Here is a 20,230-nt window from a genome sequence, read left to right on the forward strand (position 1 = left end):
GACGAGCAGACAAGGGCTGCAGGGATCATTTTACATCTGAGCCAGTCTTTAATTCTCCTAATTAGCCCCAAGATTGCAGGAGCTCAAAGCTTCACAGCAAGGATTAAGAAACCTCCTAAATACAGGCTCGTTACAGGGAAGGTAAAAGAACAACAGAGTCGCTGAGAATTGTTCTTGAAAAACATTTATTTCTGTAATGGATTTATAGCGCTGACTCCCAAGCCCCACAGTCCCTCCCAACATGTAACTCTGGGGACAGTTACCTTGGATGGACAAACAAAAGCCAGACAAAGAAGCCCCCCAAAACAAACAGTTTGGTACCAAACTGAGCCCAGGTTCTCTCTGGGCCTCTGCTGTTATATATTTCACCCCAGCTGGGATGGAGCTGCCCTGCTCCATCCATCCCTCGCTCCCAGCTGGAGGATGCTCACTGCCAAAGGCCCCAAGGAACTGTAGCTGTCGTGTTTAACTGCAGAATAACCAAGGGGGACAGGGGCAGGGAAGGATTCAGCAGCTGGCTGTTTTTCAGACATCATTGAAAAAGGAAATCTATGCATTTCAGTTTCACCTCCTGAGCCCCAGCATTAGCAAAGTCAGATACAAACCCAGAGACCAACGTACACAAAATAGTGACCAAGCGTCCAGACATTTCTAAGCCCCTCAGTTTACTGTGCTGTGATACCTCCAAAGAGCAACAAAACCCACTTTAGGATTGTGGTGGATCTTATTTTTAAGAGAGAGGGACAGAGATGCAGCACAGAGGATAGCAACTGTCAAACAATGTTTAAGGCAAAATTATTCCCATTTATCAGGAGTCAAAAAATTTTTTTTGTTTGTTGGCTTTGTTGTTTAAGCTGTTGGATAACATCTCAGCTGGACGTTTCTGCTGAGATGATTTAATCAAAGTTTGAGGGAAGTCATCTCAAGCTGATCTGAGCCTAGAACAGCAAATAATGTTATTCCCAAGAATATCAGTCAGAAAAAAAATTCAAAAATTAAAGTAATCGTTGTTCAGAACTCCCCCAAAACTTTCTTCCCTCAGAGACCAGGCTGAGCCCAAGTAAAACACACAGACATGAAGAAGGACACAGTGGCAAGCCTCTACAAACACAGGACTGAATAGGAACAAAGCAGAGCCAAACCTAAATTCCACAGGTGCGAGGACACAGAGAGAGTTAGGAGTAAAAAAAGGGGGAAAAAAGAAAAACAGAGCCCCAGAAAGGAATGTTTCATGAGAGAGAATGGAAAATAAAAGTCTTCTGTATGCAAAAAAGGGAGTTCTTAGGTGCAGCCACAGAAAGCTGGGGAGTTCAGTTGCCTCATCTGTCGGGTGTGTTAGTTTGCTGTGCCTTTGCCCTCCCTCGGAGATCCAGGTGATGGTGCCAGGAGGTTCCTGCCTTTACTCAGTCTGTGCATCATAATTAGCCCCCCCTGCTTTCTTCAGCTCGTTCTTGATGTAATCCTCGTCCAGCTCTTTGTGGTCACTGATCACAAATTCTTTGGCAAAGTTCTGCAAAAGAGAAAAAAAAAAAAACAAAACATGTTAACAAAGGATATATTTTAAATTAGCTGAATGAAGATGGGTTATCCAGCTTCCCTGGGTGTCTGAGCTGCATCTCCTGATCTCCTGTGGCTGGGATGATAAACAGAAAGCTGTGGATGAGACAGAGGGACAGTGAAGGCAAAACACAACACTTCACGTGGAAAAATGTTATTTATCTACTTCCACAGCCACTGGCTGCAGACCCACAAGATGCAGGGGTGCAGCAGCTCCTCCTGGAGATGCACAGGCCAGGTTAGGTCCAGTTCCCTAAGCAGTATGTGAACTGAAACACTCAAAACTATTGACTCCTGACCACCACTGACCCTCAGCATAATCATGGGCCAGTCACTAATCCTCTCTGTGCCCTTTTTGGGGCCCCTTCTCCTGAAAAAAGAGCAGCACCACAGCAGAGTGCACTGCGGTGTCACACCTGTGAAGGACTGAGCAGCACAGGAGCAAACACAGCTCCTTCCGTGGATTTAGTGCCTCATGTAGTGCCCCCTCATCTCCAACACACTCCGTGGCCAAAGCCAGACACTGGCCCAGACAGGCTGTGCCCAGGCCCTGTGTCCCAAGTGCCCCCCTGTCCCAAGTGTCCCCCTGCTTGAGAGCTCTCTGCAGCTCCTGGGAGCTGGGCAAGCCCCTGGGATGTCAGGCTGGGAACACAGAGAACCTTTCTGGGAGCAGAATGGGATCCCAGGGTGCCTTTAGGGCTCTTGTCAGAGCAGTGGCAGCTCAGGGATTTTTTTCCCTTGCTGGGGGCTGTGCTTCCTGCCTGACAGCAGGGCTGGCATGGCATCCATGTGTGTGCACAGCCATTTCAGCAACCAGCCTGTCTGCTGCTTGAGCATTTTCCTCCCCTTCCTATCCACAACTGAGAGCACGGCATGAGTCTCCCTTCCCCCACCCCACAGACATGACCAACACAAGCATCCACTGCACTTTACCAAAAATATGAATTAAAATTCCAACAGCTTTGCCGTGGCATCTCAGGAAATCTGCAATGCCCAAATCCCTGGGCATTCACAGAGTGAATTCCCCAAAAGGTGATGCAGAAGGAGGGAATGCTTTGGGAGAGCAGCAAGCATCTTGTGTGGGTCTCCCTGGCACTGGCACAGCCCTGGCACAATGGGAAGGGGGCTTCTGATTGGGTTCAGACTCTAAGCCATGGCAGAGCTCTTTATTTGGCAGCGTCTCAAGGGTCTCAGTTTGGATCTGAGTCGGGTAAAGGAGGGGGTGGAGGAGGATGCAGCTTGAAAGAGCCTCAGCACCTCTTTCATGCACTGGCAGGAATGGAAAGGAGAGGAAAACAGCTCCCTCCTCCCCCTCTGAGCTGTGGCTGATCCTGTTTCACACTGTAGGAAATCCTCAGAGCCTTGTCTGCTCTGCTCGGGCTGATGGGCAGGCACACAGAGTCCTCAGGAATAACAGCCCTGCTCCACTGCTGCAATTCTCAGGTTTTCTGGCCATGTGGACAGCACAGGCACTCATCCACGGCTTGGCAGAGTCCAGGGAAAATGGGAAAGACATTGCTTTTTGGAGAAAAACAAATCCTTTCCTTTTTCTTTTTTTTTTTTTTTTGAGATGGGAATAAAGAGGCAAACTGCCCAAACCATCAGATTTAGTCATACTCACGAGTGTCCTACTTCCAGGTCTCCAGGGTGATCTCTGCAAAGCTCAGCTCTTGCTAAGACCAACCCCAGGATTTTCAGCACTTTGATACTCCTATGTGAGTTTTGAGCTGAGCCTTTTCAATTCCTTTTCCATGGTGCCAGGTTTAACAAATTTTCCTCACCTTGGGAAGCAGATTATCCAGGACTACCTGATTTCAGGGCGAGACTTTGCCCTGCTTTAGTGAGAACTGAGGCAGATCCATAAAAGCATTTCTGAGAGGGATTCCATGAAAAGTGTATTTTAAAAGTGTGGGCAGAGTTTTTTCAATGCCCACTTTGCAGGATCCAGCTGATTCTGAAATTGAAACTGCAAGTGCACTCGTGCCCAAACAGAGGAGAATTAATTATATGTGCCACAAAGTAAATAGAATTACTCAGTAATTCTCAAGTAGACACTTCTCCAGATGACTCCTGGGTGAGTCTGTGGGCATCAGCCACCATTCCACACCAGCACCACCAAGACACCTTGCAAGGAATGAACAGGATCCCCCTGGCAGTGGCCAGTTGGGTTCTGCTCCCAGCCACTCTTGGATATCCTCTTAGCTGACTGGGCCACCTCTTGTGCCAGATTTGTACCCTGGGAGTGCAATCTGGGTCACTGCTATTAATAACTCTGCTTTATTCCATTCCCTCAGGGTCCTCCTTGGTTCCTCACACCAGCTCTAACCCACCACGGTGTCTCCCCAAGCCTGGCCCTAAGGAGGGAAGATGCTTCTGGTGAGTTTGGTGCCTGGAATTTCTGATTTTAACATCCTGCTTGACCTTCTCCAGCCACAGCCTCCCTCATCACTCTGAATTTACTGTCTGAGCTCTCTGGGGCTGAGCTTTTGTTCAGGGTGCAAATCCTGAGGCACAGTGCATAACTCTGGTGCTTGGGCCCCTGATTTGGTGACATGTGTCTTCATCTTACATCCTCCACTTCCTTTTCCCTTCTCCTCCCCCCAACCCCAAGCTTTCTACAACCACAGCAAGCCCTGCCAGTGAATTCTAGCCTTTGTCTTCAGCCCAGTCACCAGCAGCCTCCAGATAACAAAAACAATGATGCCATTTATCTTTATCACTCTCACAACACAACAGTGACCAGAGTCTCTTTGCTTTGCCTCTCAAATCAGTGAACAGCACACAGAAATATTGAGATTCACTCCTGGCTGTCCAATGCACCTTTCTGGCACCAGCTCCTCTTTGTGCCTGAGGGTCACAATTTTGGAATCCCATCCCCTGTGCCAGCCACACCAGGCACAGACTGAAAGGGCTCCAACCATGCATGAGCAAAGAAGCTTGCATCCCTCCCTGGGAATAATGCAATTTGTGTGGAAAACTCAATCCTTCTCTTTCAGCCAACTTAAAGGGGGAAAAAAAAAGGGTGGAGTAGATATTCTTCCTCTTCCAAGCCCTGAATGTTTAGCATATGGGCCATAAAATTTCCCTAAATTGCCCACGGGAAAATCTGTGTGGTGCAGATATTGTACCAAACTAGGTCTGCAGAGGCCCTTTTAAATCCCAGCTTGGGAAGTCTGAAGCCAGGAGTAAAATCCTTGTGTAGTCTACAGACACTTCTCAGCAGCTACAGATGGTGCCAGGTAGCTGAACAGCTTCTTGAAATTTTTTATTTATTTTGTTTTTACTGGGGTTTGGAGCAGCCTCTGCTGACGTTCAGAATCCTCAGTTCTACTGTGCTTAATGTCACCACTCCCACCCACTGGTCACCTCATCCTCAGTGCAGAGGAGGTGGATTCTCCCAGGTTTCTTTTCCAGCATGGTCTGAGCCCCAGGCCCACAGCAAACCTGCTCCTGCACTCAGCTGTCAGACTCCAAGCTCAGCAAAAACCCTCTCTTCAAATCTACTCCTGCCAATTTGACATGGAGCCGTTCCAGGCACTGAGAGAAGCCAGCCCAAACCTCTGGCAAACACTTGTCTCAGCCATGGGAGCTGCATTTCAGCTGCTCTGCAAATTCTCCCTGCTGAGCTTCATCCCACTGGAAGAGTCACAAGTCTGTGTGTCAGACACGGAGAGAGGAGAAGCTGCTGATTCTGACCCTCTTCTCTAGACCAGGAGTTCTTGTAAATCCATATCCATTTGGTATGGTCATTCCAGTAAACCAGAACAAGGAAAAACAGCCCAGTAGGAGAATTTCAGAGAATTTCATCTGCCTTCCCAGCAGGATCTCACTCACCCTCATGAGTAACTCTCAAAGCCACTGTGACATAGCTGCTCCCTGTGAATTGGATTTCCTGAGTGCCTCTAACAAAGCTATTAAACCTTCTGGTTTAATTTAGCTATTTCATCTTCTGGTCAGGACTCTGTACTGATATGAGAAAACCAAAGCACACAGAGGGAATTCAATTTGATCCCAAGATCAGGGACAGGGCCCACATCAGTGGGTACTCCCTCATGGGACACCATCATCGGTGCAGTGAGAAATCCAGAGGAAAAGGGAAAGGTGAGCAAAAAAGAAAAAAGATCTGGGTGTGAGCTGCAAAACAGGAACCCAGTAGAGCTGTTGACATCACAAAAGCCAGATGAATTCCTCAGCAAAAATAATGATGAATAAAATGCCTCGAATATTTGCTCACAGAAACAGAGCTGTTTTACCCTGAATATGAATTAGGGAAATAACAGAGCACATGACTTTGTGGGGGAAGGAGTGCTGATGAAAACAGAAAAGAATCAAAATCCATGGAAAATCTGACAAACTGGCAAAGATTGGGCAGTCCCTTTGCTGGGAGAGTCCTGCAGGACATGAATTCAGCCCTGTCAGGAAAATGACCCCAAAGGTGCCTAAGGAAGAGTTAAAATCTCCTGGAAGGAAATGCAGTCATGAAGGGGTGAGAGTTCAGAGAGGAAGGAACACTCACAGGGAAGCAAGTCCTGTCTCCATTTCTGTGGTGTTTACATCAAAACCACCCCAGTGCAGCACCGGGTGCCACTCCCAGTGCCACAAGCCCTGTGCCTGGGCTCGTCCTTGCTGTGGGGTCTGTGACCAAATGCAGCTCGCAGGGCCACCAGTGCTGGGGGTGGCTCTCTGTGCACCTCTGCCAGGGTGCACAAGGTGACACAGGGCTGCTGCTGCTGCCAAACAGATGCAGCCTTGCAGAAGTCACTGCTCCATGATGTGACAGCTGTGAGCCCAGTTGTTTACATTGTTCTAGGGGTAGGTTTAGACTCTGGCCCAGAAATTCTCCCAAACATCTTAAGCAGCTGCCTGCAATGGGAAATTCTGTGCCACTTCTTCACCCATTAGACCTGTCCCTGATGTGGAGAGGAGCTCAGTGGATAGAAGGTGGGATGTCCACCCCCTGTCTCACATATAGGACTTAGCTAGACCCTTGAGAAGAGACAGATAAATACTTGTCCCCCATCCTGGCCTTATTTCTAATCTGCTCCCAGCTGAACTGCTGCAGGCTGGAGCCAAGATTTCCAGCTGAGTTAAGGAGGAAAGGATGGAGAAATAAATGGCTCTGGGGAAAAAAAAAAGCTCCTGATAGTTCCTTAAATGGCTTTTCTACAATCCAAAAGAAATACAATAAACTCAAAACCCATTTTCCAACAACATTAAAGAGCTAATAAGCACAGGGCCAAGTAGGGCCAGAAGACTTGGCTCTCATCTAGCACAGATCAGAAGAACTACAGATATTTGTAGCAGATGAGATCCATCCCTGTCATTTTACAGTTATTACGGCTAAAAATCAATTGTCCTTTCTTCCTGAGAGGTTTTCTGGCAACCTCCTGCACTCACTCATCAGCACTGCTTCCAGAGCCACCTCCCCACGGATTTCACAGCACCTGTTCCTCCTTCCAAGGGAGGAACACAAAAGCCAGGGCAGCCCAGTTCCTCCCTCTGCTTTGTAACAGTTCATCCCTTTGTTCACAGCCCATCATCCACTCCCCACCAGTTCATGTCCCTTGTGTTTTCCTTCTTCTGGGAGCCCTTTAACCATCCCTGGGTGGGATCCTCTTTATCCCAGGGTGGGTTGTGCTGGCAGGAGGTGCCAGAGCTGACTGGCTTTCACTTTGACTCTCAGAACAGCAACATTTATTGGTGTTTGCTCAGCCCTGAGCAGAGCTCAGCCCCAGCTTATCAACACAGCACAGGATATAAAGCAGGAATCTCCTCACACTCGGGTCTTAAATAAATATCCACAGGTGCTTTGGCAAAGAGTACAAGATTGTGAGAGCCCTTCAGGTTTTGCTGAGGGCTCCTCAGAGTGAAGAGCTGCTCTTCTGGAATCCCAGGCTGTCCCTTGTGCAGATCAAAGCTGTACAAAGTCTCCTTGTGCCACCCTTCCATGGGGTGAGTGCACCTGCACCCCTTCAGGGTTTGCAGACTAAAAAACTCCCACCTTAAGGCATTGTTTTTTCCAAATGATGAGCCAACACTGGCTCGGATTTGTAGTTCATTATTACAGAAAAAAAAAAAAAGAAAAAAGAAGTTTATTTTTCTGTGGATAATTCACATCTCAAATAATAATTTTACATCTCTAAAAAACTGAACGCTGAGAATGTACCTGAAGGTCAAGGGAACTACTGAAATAGCTCTAGGATAAACTCCCTCCATTAAATTTCAGTTGGACTTTCTTGTCCTTGTTTATTTTGACAGATTACCTGCAAGGTCACAGGCATAAAAAGGAGAAAATAGTTCTGCTTTTATCTCACTGCACTCAGCGGGATTCAGTTGCATATCAAGAACTATTCAAAATACTTGTCAAGATAATTTTTTCTGGAGAGGAGATCACCATTAGTGACATTCAGAAATGCTTTGCAGGGGTTTATAGAGAAGGTTGCTCAGTAAAAGTGTATTGAGCACCAGTTGTATTGTTTTTATATTTTAGTACAGACTAACTAGAATATGAAAGTTTTTAAGTAACAGCCAAGAATGGTTAATGCTCCACCAGATTATTAACTTGTACAGACTACTAATCAAAGATGAAACAAGTGAAATTGCAAATTATATGTAACAGACCTAGGGACAGATCTGAGCACAGTGCTCAGGAATGCTATTCAACTCAACAGGAATACATTGTCTAAACAGATTTTCAAGAAAACCTTGGGCTTAGTGACTCATATAAGAGTCATTCATTAGTACTCTATAATTTCATCTTCAGCTACAATTATGCCATTTCAGCTGCTTCCCATGAGCAGAAACTTGCTTTCCTATCTCTCAGGTGTCATTCTGGAAGTTTCTTTGGAGAACAGGCCCCTTTGAATCGTCATTCTCAAACGTTTAGCACTAGAGTTTATCTTCTGGAAGGACAGGAATGTATTATCTTCTTCATTCTTCTTCTCTAAATGTAATCATCTGTATCATATAAACTACTGAAGAGTTGAGGGGGGGCTTCATTCTCACCCTTCACAGTGTCCTCCTGGGAGATTTCTTTGCACTGGCAAGAGCTCAGTTATTGAGGGAGATTAATTTAATCATCAGCCTGTTCCACAAGAGCATAAACAAAACCATTTCTCAGGCTCTGGTGAGCTGGTTCTATTGTTTCGTTGGGAGAGCTAACCTTGCTTTAAATACTTTAAAGATTCCAAACATCAGCATCCTCTCCATCACAGCCAGGTCTCAGCTGTGGCTCTGTGCAGCCTTCCACGAGTCACTTCTCTCCTGGCTGTTGTTTGTTCTCACTTGGACTGAGCACATTTCTCTTTCCCCTGCTACGCCCAAGGCCAAACAAAGCCTGTTCACATCTAGTTAGCTGTTAAGAGCCGTTGGTTAATTGGTACCATAGGGACTTCAGACTTTGGGTGATTAGCTCCACAAATTCACTGTGCAAAGGCAAAAGGCCTCTGGAGAAGTTTAAACAAGGGTGTGGGTTTTCCTGTTTAATTTTACCTGCTTAACTTAACCGTGATCATTCAACAGTGAATTATTTCAATATCAAGGAAGGGGATGGGAGACATCTCAGTGGTGAGGAGGAGGGGAGTGCAGCAATTCCCTCCTCATGAAATAGCTAAGGCAGCCTTAAGCTCAAAAGGTGCTTCTTTATGTCTGAGTGCTCAAAGGGCAGATGTTAAGCCTTCCTAAGAGGAAGACAGGCAATAGGAAACTGTCTTCTTTTTAAAGGATTAACTCCTAAGTTGGAGGATGAGTCAATCCTTCCCTCTCTCTCCCTCCTGCTGGTGTTGGCACAGAAAAAAGCGATGGGAGCTGCAGGTTAGGAGCATAAGGAGGAGGTTACCTGTACTACTTCCTTGACCAGAGTCTTGTCAGTCCCAGTTTTGGCTCTCTGCAGGCCACTGACATCCTCTCCAATCCAGGTGATGAGGGCAAACTTGACTCTCTTGCTCATGGCATCGCCGGTGGTGAATCGGACAAAGCCGAACAATCGCACATCGTCTGCGGAGGCAAAAAAAGGGACAAAGAGATGAAAACCAGGAACATCCCTGCCTTCCCCTTCTCCAGGGTGAGCCTACTGCTCTCAAACACCAAGGCAAGGCACTGATCCCATGATTCAGTGCCAGCATTTGGGAATCAGAGATGGCACAGGGCTCTGTTCATATGCCCTGTGCTTGCAAAGTGTGCTTTGCCCGTGTTGGCTCTGCCTCTTCTGGGCTCTCTGAGTTACTGGGAGGAAACTGGCTGTGCTGGACACCCCACATCACAGTGGAAATGGCTAAAATACAGTCAGCAGGCAGGTCAAGAGCACAGAGCTAACCATTCAGCCAAATGATTCATCTGCAGGCCTGGTGCAGAAGGGAAGAAAGTGATATCCTGGTGTCTCTTACAGAACAGCAGGATTAGGGTCACATTTTATAACATTACCAGAAACTGGCCATTGTGCAAGTCTGATCTTCCTCCCTCCTCCCATCCATTTCTGGCTCACTTGCAGTATGAGTTTACAAGAAGGAGGGGAGAAGAAGGAAGAAAAGCAAAATCTGCAATTACTTGCCCAGGTATGTTTTTCTATTCCTTCCAAATCCCTGGAGGGAAAAGTCCTGGACTTTAGAGCTGTACTGATCCTTGTTTCACAGCTGGCTTGTGCTACATCACACCAGACTAATTTAGTCTGGCCATATGTGTGACAACCTTGCAGACTCTTATCTCAGAGAGTTCCTTCCTCCATCTCCTGGTGACTCATGGAGCCAGGCAGTTGGGAGCCTTCCTGATCAGGAGCACCATCCCCCTGCATCCCCAGGCTCCAAGGGATGCTGGAGCCTCCCACCAGGAGTGGCAGAAAGCAGAGCAGATGGACACTTGTGCAATTGTGGAATATTCCTAATCATGGCTTTTTTATCTCTCAGAGGTCACTGGAGGCCTTTTAAAGGAGGTGACTCAAACGAGAAGAACAAACCTGCTGTTTGAGAAGACTCCTGGTAGTCCTGGCACACTTGTTGTGACCAGTTCCACATGCCTTAGAAGGATTTGCTGGGTTGACAAATTGCCAGGTGAAAATGGAGGCTCCAGGTGTAGGAATGCCTGCCAACATCCCCAGCTCGCTCCATGAGCAGCCAGGACAGCCCCAAGAGCTCTGGAGACAGGGGAGAAGCAGCTCTAAATTGCTCATCCCCAGAAAATAAGCTGCTAGAAATCAATGTTAAAAAACATTGGGATGTTCTCCACAAGTTAACATATCTCAGAGTTTCTCTAACATTTTGATTTGCCAAAGTGTTCACAAAGAAAAATTTGCCTTGTTAAAAGTGAAAACTTTTTTAAGTCTGAAAAAAATCCACCTCTGCTGTCCCTGTTTTGTTCTCTCTGTTCTCTTTAATTTTATTTTTGTCACTGACTGAGTAATACTGGGCAAACTGGAAAATGGATGCAGGGGGGTGAGTGAGCCAGTACAATGCTCAAAACAAACTCCTCTGAAGATTTCAAAATAGAAACAAAAAGAAAGATCTTATTCACAGGAAAAATCCAGATGGATCTTTGGAAGGAGAGAAAGAGTCGTGTATCAACAATGCAGGCTAACAAAACTTCTCTCTCAGTTGCCCTGCTACTGGTGAGTGTAAGAAATGCATGTGGGGGCTGCTGGTTCTCACAATCCTCTTCCCAAGATTGATTAGAACCATAAATGAAGCGACAGCCAGGAAATACCCAAGGTGAAGTGAGACAGTAAATCCCCTAATGTTACAATTAACAGATCCAGGAGCCAGCCTTGCTCCCCAGCTCTGACAGCAAAGGAGGCCACGCTCTGCCCAGAACTGTCCTGTGGCTCCTCTGGGAACAGTCCTGGGAATCCCTTTAGTGTCACAGAGTGCTGGGAGCTCCTGCACTGCAGTGGTGTCACTGCCCTTCCCATGGAGCCCTCTGTCCCCACCTTGAGCCTGTGGGTTTCCATCCCTGTCCCTTCTAACAGAGGCTGCCACAGAGAGTGTGGACACTGGAATGTGCCCCTTTGTAATAAAGATAATGGAAAAAAGATCATGAAGGTGAAAAACCAGTGGTTTTTCACAGCAGCACAGAGAGGAAGTTCCAGGGATGCCCCATGCCTGGACGTGTCCAAGGCCAGGTTGGATGGGGCTTGGAGCAACCTGGGATAGTGGAATGTGTCCCTGCTTATGATGGGGATGGAATGAAACAATCTTTAAGGCCCCTTCCAGCACAAACCATTCTGGGATTTCTGTGAATTTGTCTGTCAGAAAACTTCAGTTTGACATTAACCCACAGCTCACTGGCAGCAGCAGGATTTGCTTCTCAGCAGAACTTTCAGCGCTTGCCCATCCTGATTGAAAGCAGCTCCATGACACTAAAAAGAGCCAAATCCAGCAATTCCAGCTGTTATCCATGAGATCACCTGGGCATGAACCACCCTTACTCCACCGTGTTCAGTCCCAGTAAGTATAATGAGCACCTGAGCTTGGACTGGGGCTCTGAGTCACCTCTTGGGCAGATTTTCCTGGAGCTGCTGCACTTGTGGGGGCTTGCAGGGGTCACACCCCAGCTGGGTCCTGTCTCCTCCTGTCTCCCCACAGGATTTATATCCCTACTGGAGGCACAGCAGGCTCTTCAGCCCAGGGTATTTAGCACAAACAGGATGCCTTGAGTCGCTGTGCTGGGTGTAATCCTGCTGCACACAAAGCCAAGAGCGAATGTGAATTGGAGCCCTGAGCAATTAACATGTCTCAGTTCCTAAAAGGGCACCAGGGACGGATGGAGAGGTTTTTTAGCACTAGCTCAGCCTGGGTATAAGCCTCTCCAAGTGCAGGTCAAAATCCCTGAGCAGAAGTGGCTGAGTTTCACAATTAGTCTGAAGCGTGTTCAGAGTGATAAGGGGATCAAAAGGCAAGTTCTTCCCTACTCCCAGATTTCCTCTTTCACAGTTAATCAGTTCTAGCCTGCCACATCGACTCCCCACGCTGGAAGTCATCAGTGCCATCAGTGCCAATTCCCCGAGAAATCTCAGGGCATTAACATCCACCGCCCCCTTCTCACACAAAAGTGCTCACGGTGGTTTTAGGAATTTGCTGGGAGTGAGGGGAGCAGAACAAATCAGAGAGAGACAGCACAGATTTCCCCTGAAAGAGGAAATCCTGCCTAGTGCTGTGCCACCCCCTTCCCAGCCACTGAGGCATGAATTTCAGGGCAGACTGAAGTGAATAACTGATCTGGGGAGAACGGAAATAGCAGCTTTATTTGAGACCGCACAGGATCCAAACAGCAGAAATTAACAATGTTAATTCAATTAATACCACAACTCCCTTCACAATGGCTGGACAAACAACGAGCAGCACAATGAATGCCTTAACGAGCATCACTTGGTATTTCTCTCCAAACTCTTTATTTATCACTAAGGCAGGATTTTCCAAATATTCTGATTAAGCTGCCCTTGGCTGTCAACAAAGCTTGGTGCCAGACTACAGAGATTTCCTTCATGGTATCCTTCCCTTTTTCTACATCCACTCAAGTGCTTTGTTTCAGCTGTACTGAACAAATCCCCATTAGATTAAAAGGCAGTGAATCATCAGTAAAAGATAATAGCTGCAGGAAAGGAGCACACTGCCAAACCCTCACGGTTCTGGGGCTGAGGGATGTGAATGGCCAAGCCAGAGATGTGCCACGATAAAAACGCTGCTGCCAGCTCCACCTGCCTGCTGAATCAAGGTCACAGGCAGCAAGGCAGGTGATGGACTGACCTGCTTTTCTCTTCTGTCCAACATGGATTACTACAGCGCATGACAGCTTCCGTGAAAATTTAATTCATTTGCTTCAATTGGATTAATTTTAGATTAATTTGTCAATTTTCCACCTCTTCAGTCAGCTCAGTGGTCACAAGTGCAGACAGAAATGTTCCTTACCTCTTCCTACACTGTTTTTTCCTCTTAAACCCTGCACTAAGCCCACAGATCTCCTGCAGGGCTGCCTTGCTCCACCCCAACGAGTTCATTAAATCATTAAATCATCTCAGACGTGGGTGACCCCAGGGCCACCACAGGGCTTTGCTGGGGCACCAAACCTCCTCCAGGTGACCCGGGGTGGCCGATGTGAGTGCGGGGACACAAGTGCACGGGGAAATGACCCCACAGTGGCTTCTCTGCCCCACTGAAGCCAGCAGGGGGGTGCTGCTAGCCCAGTGACGTGGTCATGGTTCCTCTCCTGACCTGGGCAGAGGGAGAGCAAAAGGGGACCCAGCTCTTCCCTGAAGGAAGGGATGGTGCTGGTGGTTGGCAGAAGGGCCAGGCAGGCCCCAAAACAAAGGGCAGGCAAGAAGTACAAAAGAAAAGCTCTTCTTTCCCTGCTCCTGTGCCCACCATGGGATGGCAAAGGCAGACCCACAGCCATGACATCTTAATCATCACAAAACCGAAGAGTTACCATCAGTTACTGTCACAAAACCAAAGAGTTACCATCAGTTACCATCAAAAAACCAAAGAGTTACTTACCATCAGTTGCCATCAAAAAAACAGAGTTACCATCAGTTGCCATCACAAAACCGAAGAGTTACCATCAGTTACCATCACAAAACCAGAGTTACCATCAGTTACCATCAAAAAACCAAAGTGTTACCATCAGTTACCGTCACAAAACGAAAGAGTTACCATCAGTTATCATCAAAAAACCAGTTACCATCAGTTACCATCACAAAACCAAAGAGTTACCATCAGTTACCCTCAAAAAAACAGAGTTACTGTCAGTTACCATCACAAAACCAAGAGTTACCAAGAGTCACCACAAAACCAAGAGTTACCATCACTGCAGGCCTTGACCTGTTGTGTTCCTGCCACAAAAATCAGTGAGAATATTCCCTGAACCCACAGCCTGTCCACAGCAGGGCCAGGCTAAGCCTGGGCTCCTGCTGGGAGCAGGGGATCGCTGTGACCCTGCCAGGAGCACGTCCAGGCAGGCAGGGAGGGCACAGGGGCAGCGTGACAAATTCCATAAGTCACCCATGGCCCCAGGTCTCCCTTTAAATAGCCAGTAAGGGAAAGCAGGAGAGATGAACACTGAAGAGGAGAAACAAAAGCAGTAGGAGATTGATTTACAAGGCCCATTTTAGCAACTTAAGATGCAGCCAAATGCAGCTAAGCACCTATCTCATTATATGTCCTCGTGTGTTTTCACAAATCTTTCCTACAACCTCAGGTGCCAACGTAACCTTGGTGATCTCTCAACTCACAGCTTCTACATTTTTAATGTGCAGCCCAGGCTTTCTGGGACAATTGAGCTAAACCCCAGAAAATTTGTATTTTTATTAGGAACCAGTTATGTTTCTAATTTCTAATATTTTATGTCAACCCCAAATGATTTTATAGGGTATTTATTTTCTGTTCTTCCAAAGATTTTCTGTTCTTCCTGCTGCTGAATGCCCAGTGTGGTTTTGGGCTGATCTTTTCAGACACATGAATAACTATCCCATTTCATGCTGTCATTGCAATTATTTATCTGCTCTGAGGCTTTCCAAATAAAAGGCTCATTATTTCTTTTGTCAGAGATGCATTGAAAACAGCTGTTCACATATGGCATGGGGGGGAGGTGGGGGGAAATCCAGCTTTCTGACCACCCCGTTTTTTTAAATGGCAGAATACACACTAAAAAAAATTAAATTAAACCACAGACAGAGCCAATGTGATGCTCTGCTGCTTCATAATAGGGACACTGAGGCAATGTCCAGGTACAACAGACAAACACAAAAGTTTCACAGGATGTCATTTCAGTTGTAACTCATCCCCCTCTTCTCAGCAACAGCATCACCAGCCCAGTTATAAGACTTTGAAATTAAAAACATTAAAAAAAAAAATCCTAAGAGCTGTCACATCCTTCCATACAGTAACCTTCAACTCTTATCTCTTTCTGGCTTCAAATGCACCAGCTCAGCTGTTTTTTCTCAAAGTGTACTGATGGCACGTAGTACTGACCACCAAATTAATGCTTCCTCTGGAGCCAGGCTGTCTGCAGAGGCAAGAGCTGGAAGTGGGAAGTAAAATGGATCAGAAGCCTTGAATCAAGTCCTTGTTTAATGCAGAGGTAATCTGTGCTGTTAAGCTCAACCAAAACAGTCCAACAGCCAGAAGACACAGGGGGTGTCTACACGGAGTGTTCAGTGACCCTGACACGGTGAATGTCCTCAGCTTTGGTCTCCAGACTCTGTGGGTCAGAGCAGGGCCAGCACAGGCAGGACATTGGCCATTAGACAGGACATTGGCCACCAAGCAGGACTTTGGCCATTAGGCAGGACTGCAAGAGGAAGAGCCCCCAGCAGCCACCTCCGAGTCACCCAGGGATGTTCCTTAAACCAACCTCCTTGGCTTTCCTTTGGGATAGGCTGGAGCAGAGGTGCCCACCCACGTGGGGCTGCCCTTTGGAGGCCAGAGAAGATGAATGCCTGGCTCTAAGACAGGGTCTGCTGCCTCCCAGGCAGTGTTGGAGTTGTCTGAGACAAACGGACCTTGGCAGGGACAGCACGACAGCGACTGACACACAGAAGTTCAGGGTCAGGCTGTGTTTGCAGCATCACCCCACGACCCTGAACAAAAGGCACTGAAGAAGCTCTTCTTTCCATGCTTCCTTCCTCTAGGAGTGGCAACTGCTGTCCTCAAACAGGGACAGGAAAAATCTGATAGTTTAATGATGCTGCTTGTTCAACCTTTCTGTTCCTACACAAAATTTAGTGAAGATGTGAGGAAGAAAAGGCCCCACACCAGGATCTGTAAGATGCAGGTGTGATGGGGGACTGATGTGTAAGATGCAGGTGTGATGGGGGACTGATGTGTAAGATGCAGGTGTGATGTGGGATGTGCATCTGAGAGTACAGCAGAGGAGGAAAGAAGCCACAGCAGGGCCAGCAGCAGCTCCTGGCTCAGGGCACGGGCCTCCCTGCCCCAGCTCAGCATCTGTCTGTGTCATGGTGCTCCCCCAGCAGTGGGGCTGGAGGTGTGCAGAGCTGGATTCTGACACAGCCTCACTCAGCTGCTACTTCCTCTAAAGGAAGCAATTTCAGTTTCTCTCCTTTCCCTTTGTCCCCAGCCACACTGGAACCCTGAGGAGGTTTGCAGAGGCAGTGATGGGCATGGAAAGGGTTATGGATAGGGGGGAAAAAAGCAAAAATAGGAGCTGTTGCAACAGCCCCTTGCAGCCCCCTGACCTCTGTCACTGCACAAGGCAGGACATCCACCACAGGCAAAGAGATTCCAAACTGGTAAAAAGCCCTTCAGGGTCCCAAAGCCACAGGAACCAGCACACAGTGACCCTGCCCAGTGCCCAGCAGGGCAGCAATGTGTACCAAGGTGCTTTTCATAAGAATGGTTCTTAAAGAAAGCAGGGACACGATGTTTGCACCTCAGAAACAGCTGCAGAAAGTGGAGCAGAGCGAGCTCTGATGGTGACTCTTTGCACGCTGAGATTGAACTCCCAGCTCCTGCTCTCACCTCCAACCACCAAAGGATGCTCAGCTTCTACCAGAGGCAGCTGCAGCACTTTGTGGCTTTCAGGGCAGTGTTTCTCACACAACAGGAATTCAAAACAAAGAAGTTTGTTCTGACACCAAGGTTTTTAAAAATTTTAATCACATTTTCTGAAGCTGTTTGCATTGATAGCAGCTCTTCTCCCCTCCAACAAAATGTAAAAGGAGACGGAAGAGACCAGGAGGAAAGAGATGTAGCCACAAGAAAAAATAATATTCAACAGCTTTTCCTATCCCTTGCTACTCTTTTTTACTGACTTTGTTTCAGTAGAAATATTCCAACCAACTCTGCTTTCTCCCAGATGGGAAGGAAAGCTCCAACTTCACTGCTGGCACAAGGTTTGATTCCTGACTGTGTCTAGCGGGCCAGGTGAAGGTTTGCTGCGCAGATGGAGGCTCCAAAACTTGCATCTCTTCCTTCCCCAATTGCAGCACTGAAATTCGTGGGTGGAGGAAGATCCTTTTCAGCTCTCAGCCAAGGACCAGGCACCTCAATTTGCCTTTTTTTTAAGCCTCCAGCAGCTGTGCTCCAGAGGTGGGTTTGAGGACAACTTCTTGGCCCAGGGAACAGCCCTCAGCAGGTGCATGCCAAGGGAAAGGGAAAGAAGGAACAGGGAAAGGCAGCAATGGAGCAGCTCTATGGGATTTAGCTCCCCATTAAAGGCTAACAATAGGCCACAGACTACCCCACAAGTGCCCTATATTTAACTCTTTCCTTACTGAGCTTATTTCTAAAATATGGAAAATTTCCTTTTTTTTCTATCTTGGGGCCAGCTTGGTTTGAGCACCCTGTTTCTAAGCCCTGTAAAGAACACAGATGTGGCCACACTCAGAGTGCAGTGTGTGCCTCCACTATTTGTCATCCTCATCCTTCCCAGCCCAACTCCTGCCTGTGCTCTGCCAAAGCCCCTCTGCCTGCTCAGCCTCTCTAGAAAAGGATTCCCTTTGCCACAGAATGGAGGAGAGGAAGTTCTCAAGGGGCTCCCATCCAGAAAAAGCATTAAAAGTCAGCTCAGACAAAAAGAAAGACAAGGACTGTGTAAAGGCAAGGAGAGAAAATAAATGAGGAAGGCTCCCCCACAAGCCTCAGGTGTTTGGAGACACCAGAGATGCTCAGTTACGTTGGCCAGGAGAGGAGATGAGAACGTGGCACTCAGATCCTGAAGTCACTGACCTCCCAAGGGAACAATTAACCACTGCCATGAACTTCCAAAGTGCTGAGCCCCGGGATTCCCTGGGTTCCAGGTAATTGCTTCTCCCTTCTGTTGCCCACTAAAAAGAGTTGAGTGGGAAGGAGTTCCTGCAGAGCAGTGAGCAGCTCTGCTGACACCAACCACAGCAGGACCTTTCCTAGTGCTGAGAATTTCCCCTGCAGGTTCTCAGGAACAGCTGGAAATGAGTGGCTGCATTTATCTCAGTGAGACCCCACTGCCAACATCCCAGCAGAGCAGCCTAAATCATCTTCGTTTCATAGCTCCTTTCCAAGGACTAAAATACACTTTTCTCCTGTCAGATCAGAGCTGTCCTGCCCTCACTTACATTCCTGGGAGTTCTCAATAAAGCACAGCCAAGCCCTGGGACTCCCAGCCCACGGTGTCCCCATGAACTGTCCCACCCTGAGAGGGCAGAGACTGCTCAACACAATTCCTCCACAGCTCAGACACAGAATTTTGAAAATACAGGTGAATCACAGCACTCAATCGTGCAGTAACTGTCTCAGTGAGTAAGACTTGGTTACAATCCAGTATTAGTAAAAAACACTCCATATCTCACCTCACTTGGTGACATTGTTAACTAGCAGCCAAGACAGGAGGAAAACTGATTAAAACTGAGATAAAAATCAAAACCCGCTTTTGTGAAACTCATCAAAAGTCACGATCAGACACAGTTAAACACTCCCGGATTTATCTTCCTGTTGCCCAGGCTTTGTTGCTGCCCTGAATGTTCCACAGCCGGCAGCTCAACAATGCGCTGCCACGTTTAAACCTGGAGCAGCAACAGTTGTGGTTGTGCAACGCCGGATCTGCGATTGTTCTCGGGGCCGCATTGTTCGAGCCCCGCTTTGCAACGACCACCCTCCGCTCTTAAAAAAATCCCAGCAAGCCTTCCAACTCCAGTCATTTCAGTGCTACGATTTTCAGAAGGATTTCATGAGTATTTCACTCTCAACGATCTGTACGATCGCATCTTTCTAGCCACGGCAGCGGAGTCGGTTTTGCTGTGAAATTGCATTGCCAAACAAGTCGGCCGCTGCCTATCACTCGTTTTACTCGTTTTATCTGGTTTATAACCGAGAAGCACTGAAAGATTGTGCGAAGAGGGGAGAAAGAGCCCAAAGGATGTGAAGTCTAAGGGCGAGACAAAGGAGCCGCTGGACTATGGACTGGGGGGGTTGCACTCTGTGGAGCTGGAGAGGCGATCCCGCAGGACAGGGGGGCACGGCGGAGCAGCAGCGCTAATCCAGCTCCCCAAGTTTCCTCCTGTCCTTTCCCCCTCGCCCCGGGCAGCGGGAAGGGAGGAAAGGGGCCAAAGCAACGGAGAGGGAGCTTACCTGTGCACTTCCTCTTAAAGGTTTCGTAGTCTACCCCTTGGTCTCCAGGGACGATTGTAGAGCCATTGTACTTAAACGTCACCCTTCGGAGAGGGAAAAGACAAGGGGAATAATACAGTTAAAAGTCAGCTTTCCGGATGGGGGAAAGGAAAGGGGAACAACGCATTTAAAAGTCACCCTTTGGAATGGAGGAAGGGAAGGCGAAGAATACACTGAACAGTCTTTAGGAAGGGAAAGGAGGAGGTGGGGAAGAATAGGCTGTGAAAAACCCATCCTTTAGGAAGAGGGGAAGAGGAGAAGGGGGCAAGGTCTGTCCAAGTCACCCTCTGGGGAGCGGGGAGAGAAGGACGAGGACCCCCAGCGCACCGCCGCCCGTGCGGGGGGATGCCGACCTACCAGTTCACCTCGGTGGCATCGTCCCTGACGAGGTTGTACGCCTCCCTGCACGCCTCCTTGTCGATTTTGGTGGCCATGGGGGCGAAGGGGAGGGGGGCAGCGCGGAGCGGCGCGGAGCTGGGGGGGCCGCGGCCGCCGCTGCTGCCGCACCGCGCCGAGCGAGCCGAGCCGAGCCGAGCCGAGCCGAGCCGAGCCGAGCCCCGCCAGCCGCGGCCGTCCCGCCCCCGCCG

The 20,230-nt window shown here is 48.1% G+C and overlaps 2 protein-coding genes across 4 annotated transcripts in view; one reads left to right on the top strand and one right to left on the bottom strand.

Annotated features, from left to right (window-relative positions):
* The window catches only part of LOC110476365 (uncharacterized), a 71,413-nt gene extending 52,258 nt beyond the window's left edge, over positions 1-19,155 (top strand). For all 3 annotated transcript variants that reach the window (XR_014957992.1, XR_014957993.1, XM_085589911.1), the window contains 2 exons: positions 3,852-3,933; positions 10,458-19,155. Coding sequence is in view for 1 of the 3 variants with exons in the window: in XM_085589911.1 (XP_085446037.1) it covers positions 3,852-3,933; positions 10,458-10,660 (285 nt within the window). In the remaining 2 variants the exon portion in view is untranslated. The remainder of the gene's footprint in view (positions 1-3,851; positions 3,934-10,457) is intronic.
* On the bottom strand, positions 169-20,162 carry COTL1 (coactosin like F-actin binding protein 1). The gene is made up of 4 exons (XM_021541245.3): positions 20,001-20,162; positions 19,605-19,687; positions 9,395-9,552; positions 169-1,510 (listed from the first exon to the last, which is right to left on the bottom strand). Exons 1-4 carry the CDS (start codon positions 20,075-20,077, stop codon positions 1,400-1,402), a joined length of 429 nt encoding a protein of 142 aa, XP_021396920.1. The 5' UTR covers positions 20,078-20,162; the 3' UTR covers positions 169-1,399.
* Positions 20,163-20,230: the final 68 nt, after the last annotated feature.

This window comes from Lonchura striata, chromosome 11 (assembly GCF_050655825.1).
Source record: "Lonchura striata isolate lonStrDom1 chromosome 11, ASM5065582v1, whole genome shotgun sequence".
NCBI classification, from domain to species: Eukaryota; Metazoa; Chordata; class Aves; order Passeriformes; family Estrildidae; genus Lonchura; species Lonchura striata.

Bases quoted from the DNA above. Each gene is read 5' to 3' on its own strand.
- COTL1 (XM_021541245.3), bottom strand. From the start codon at position 20,077: ATGGCCACCAAAATCGACAAGGAGGCGTGCAGGGAGGCGTACAACCTC. The intron at 19,688-20,000 runs GTAGGTCGGCAT...CCCTCTCCGAAG, and splicing joins GATGCCACCGAGGTGAACTG to GGTGACGTTTAAGTACAATG. The intron at 9,553-19,604 runs GTAAGCTCCCTC...TTGCCTCCGCAG, and splicing joins CTTTAAGAGGAAGTGCACAG to ACGATGTGCGATTGTTCGGC.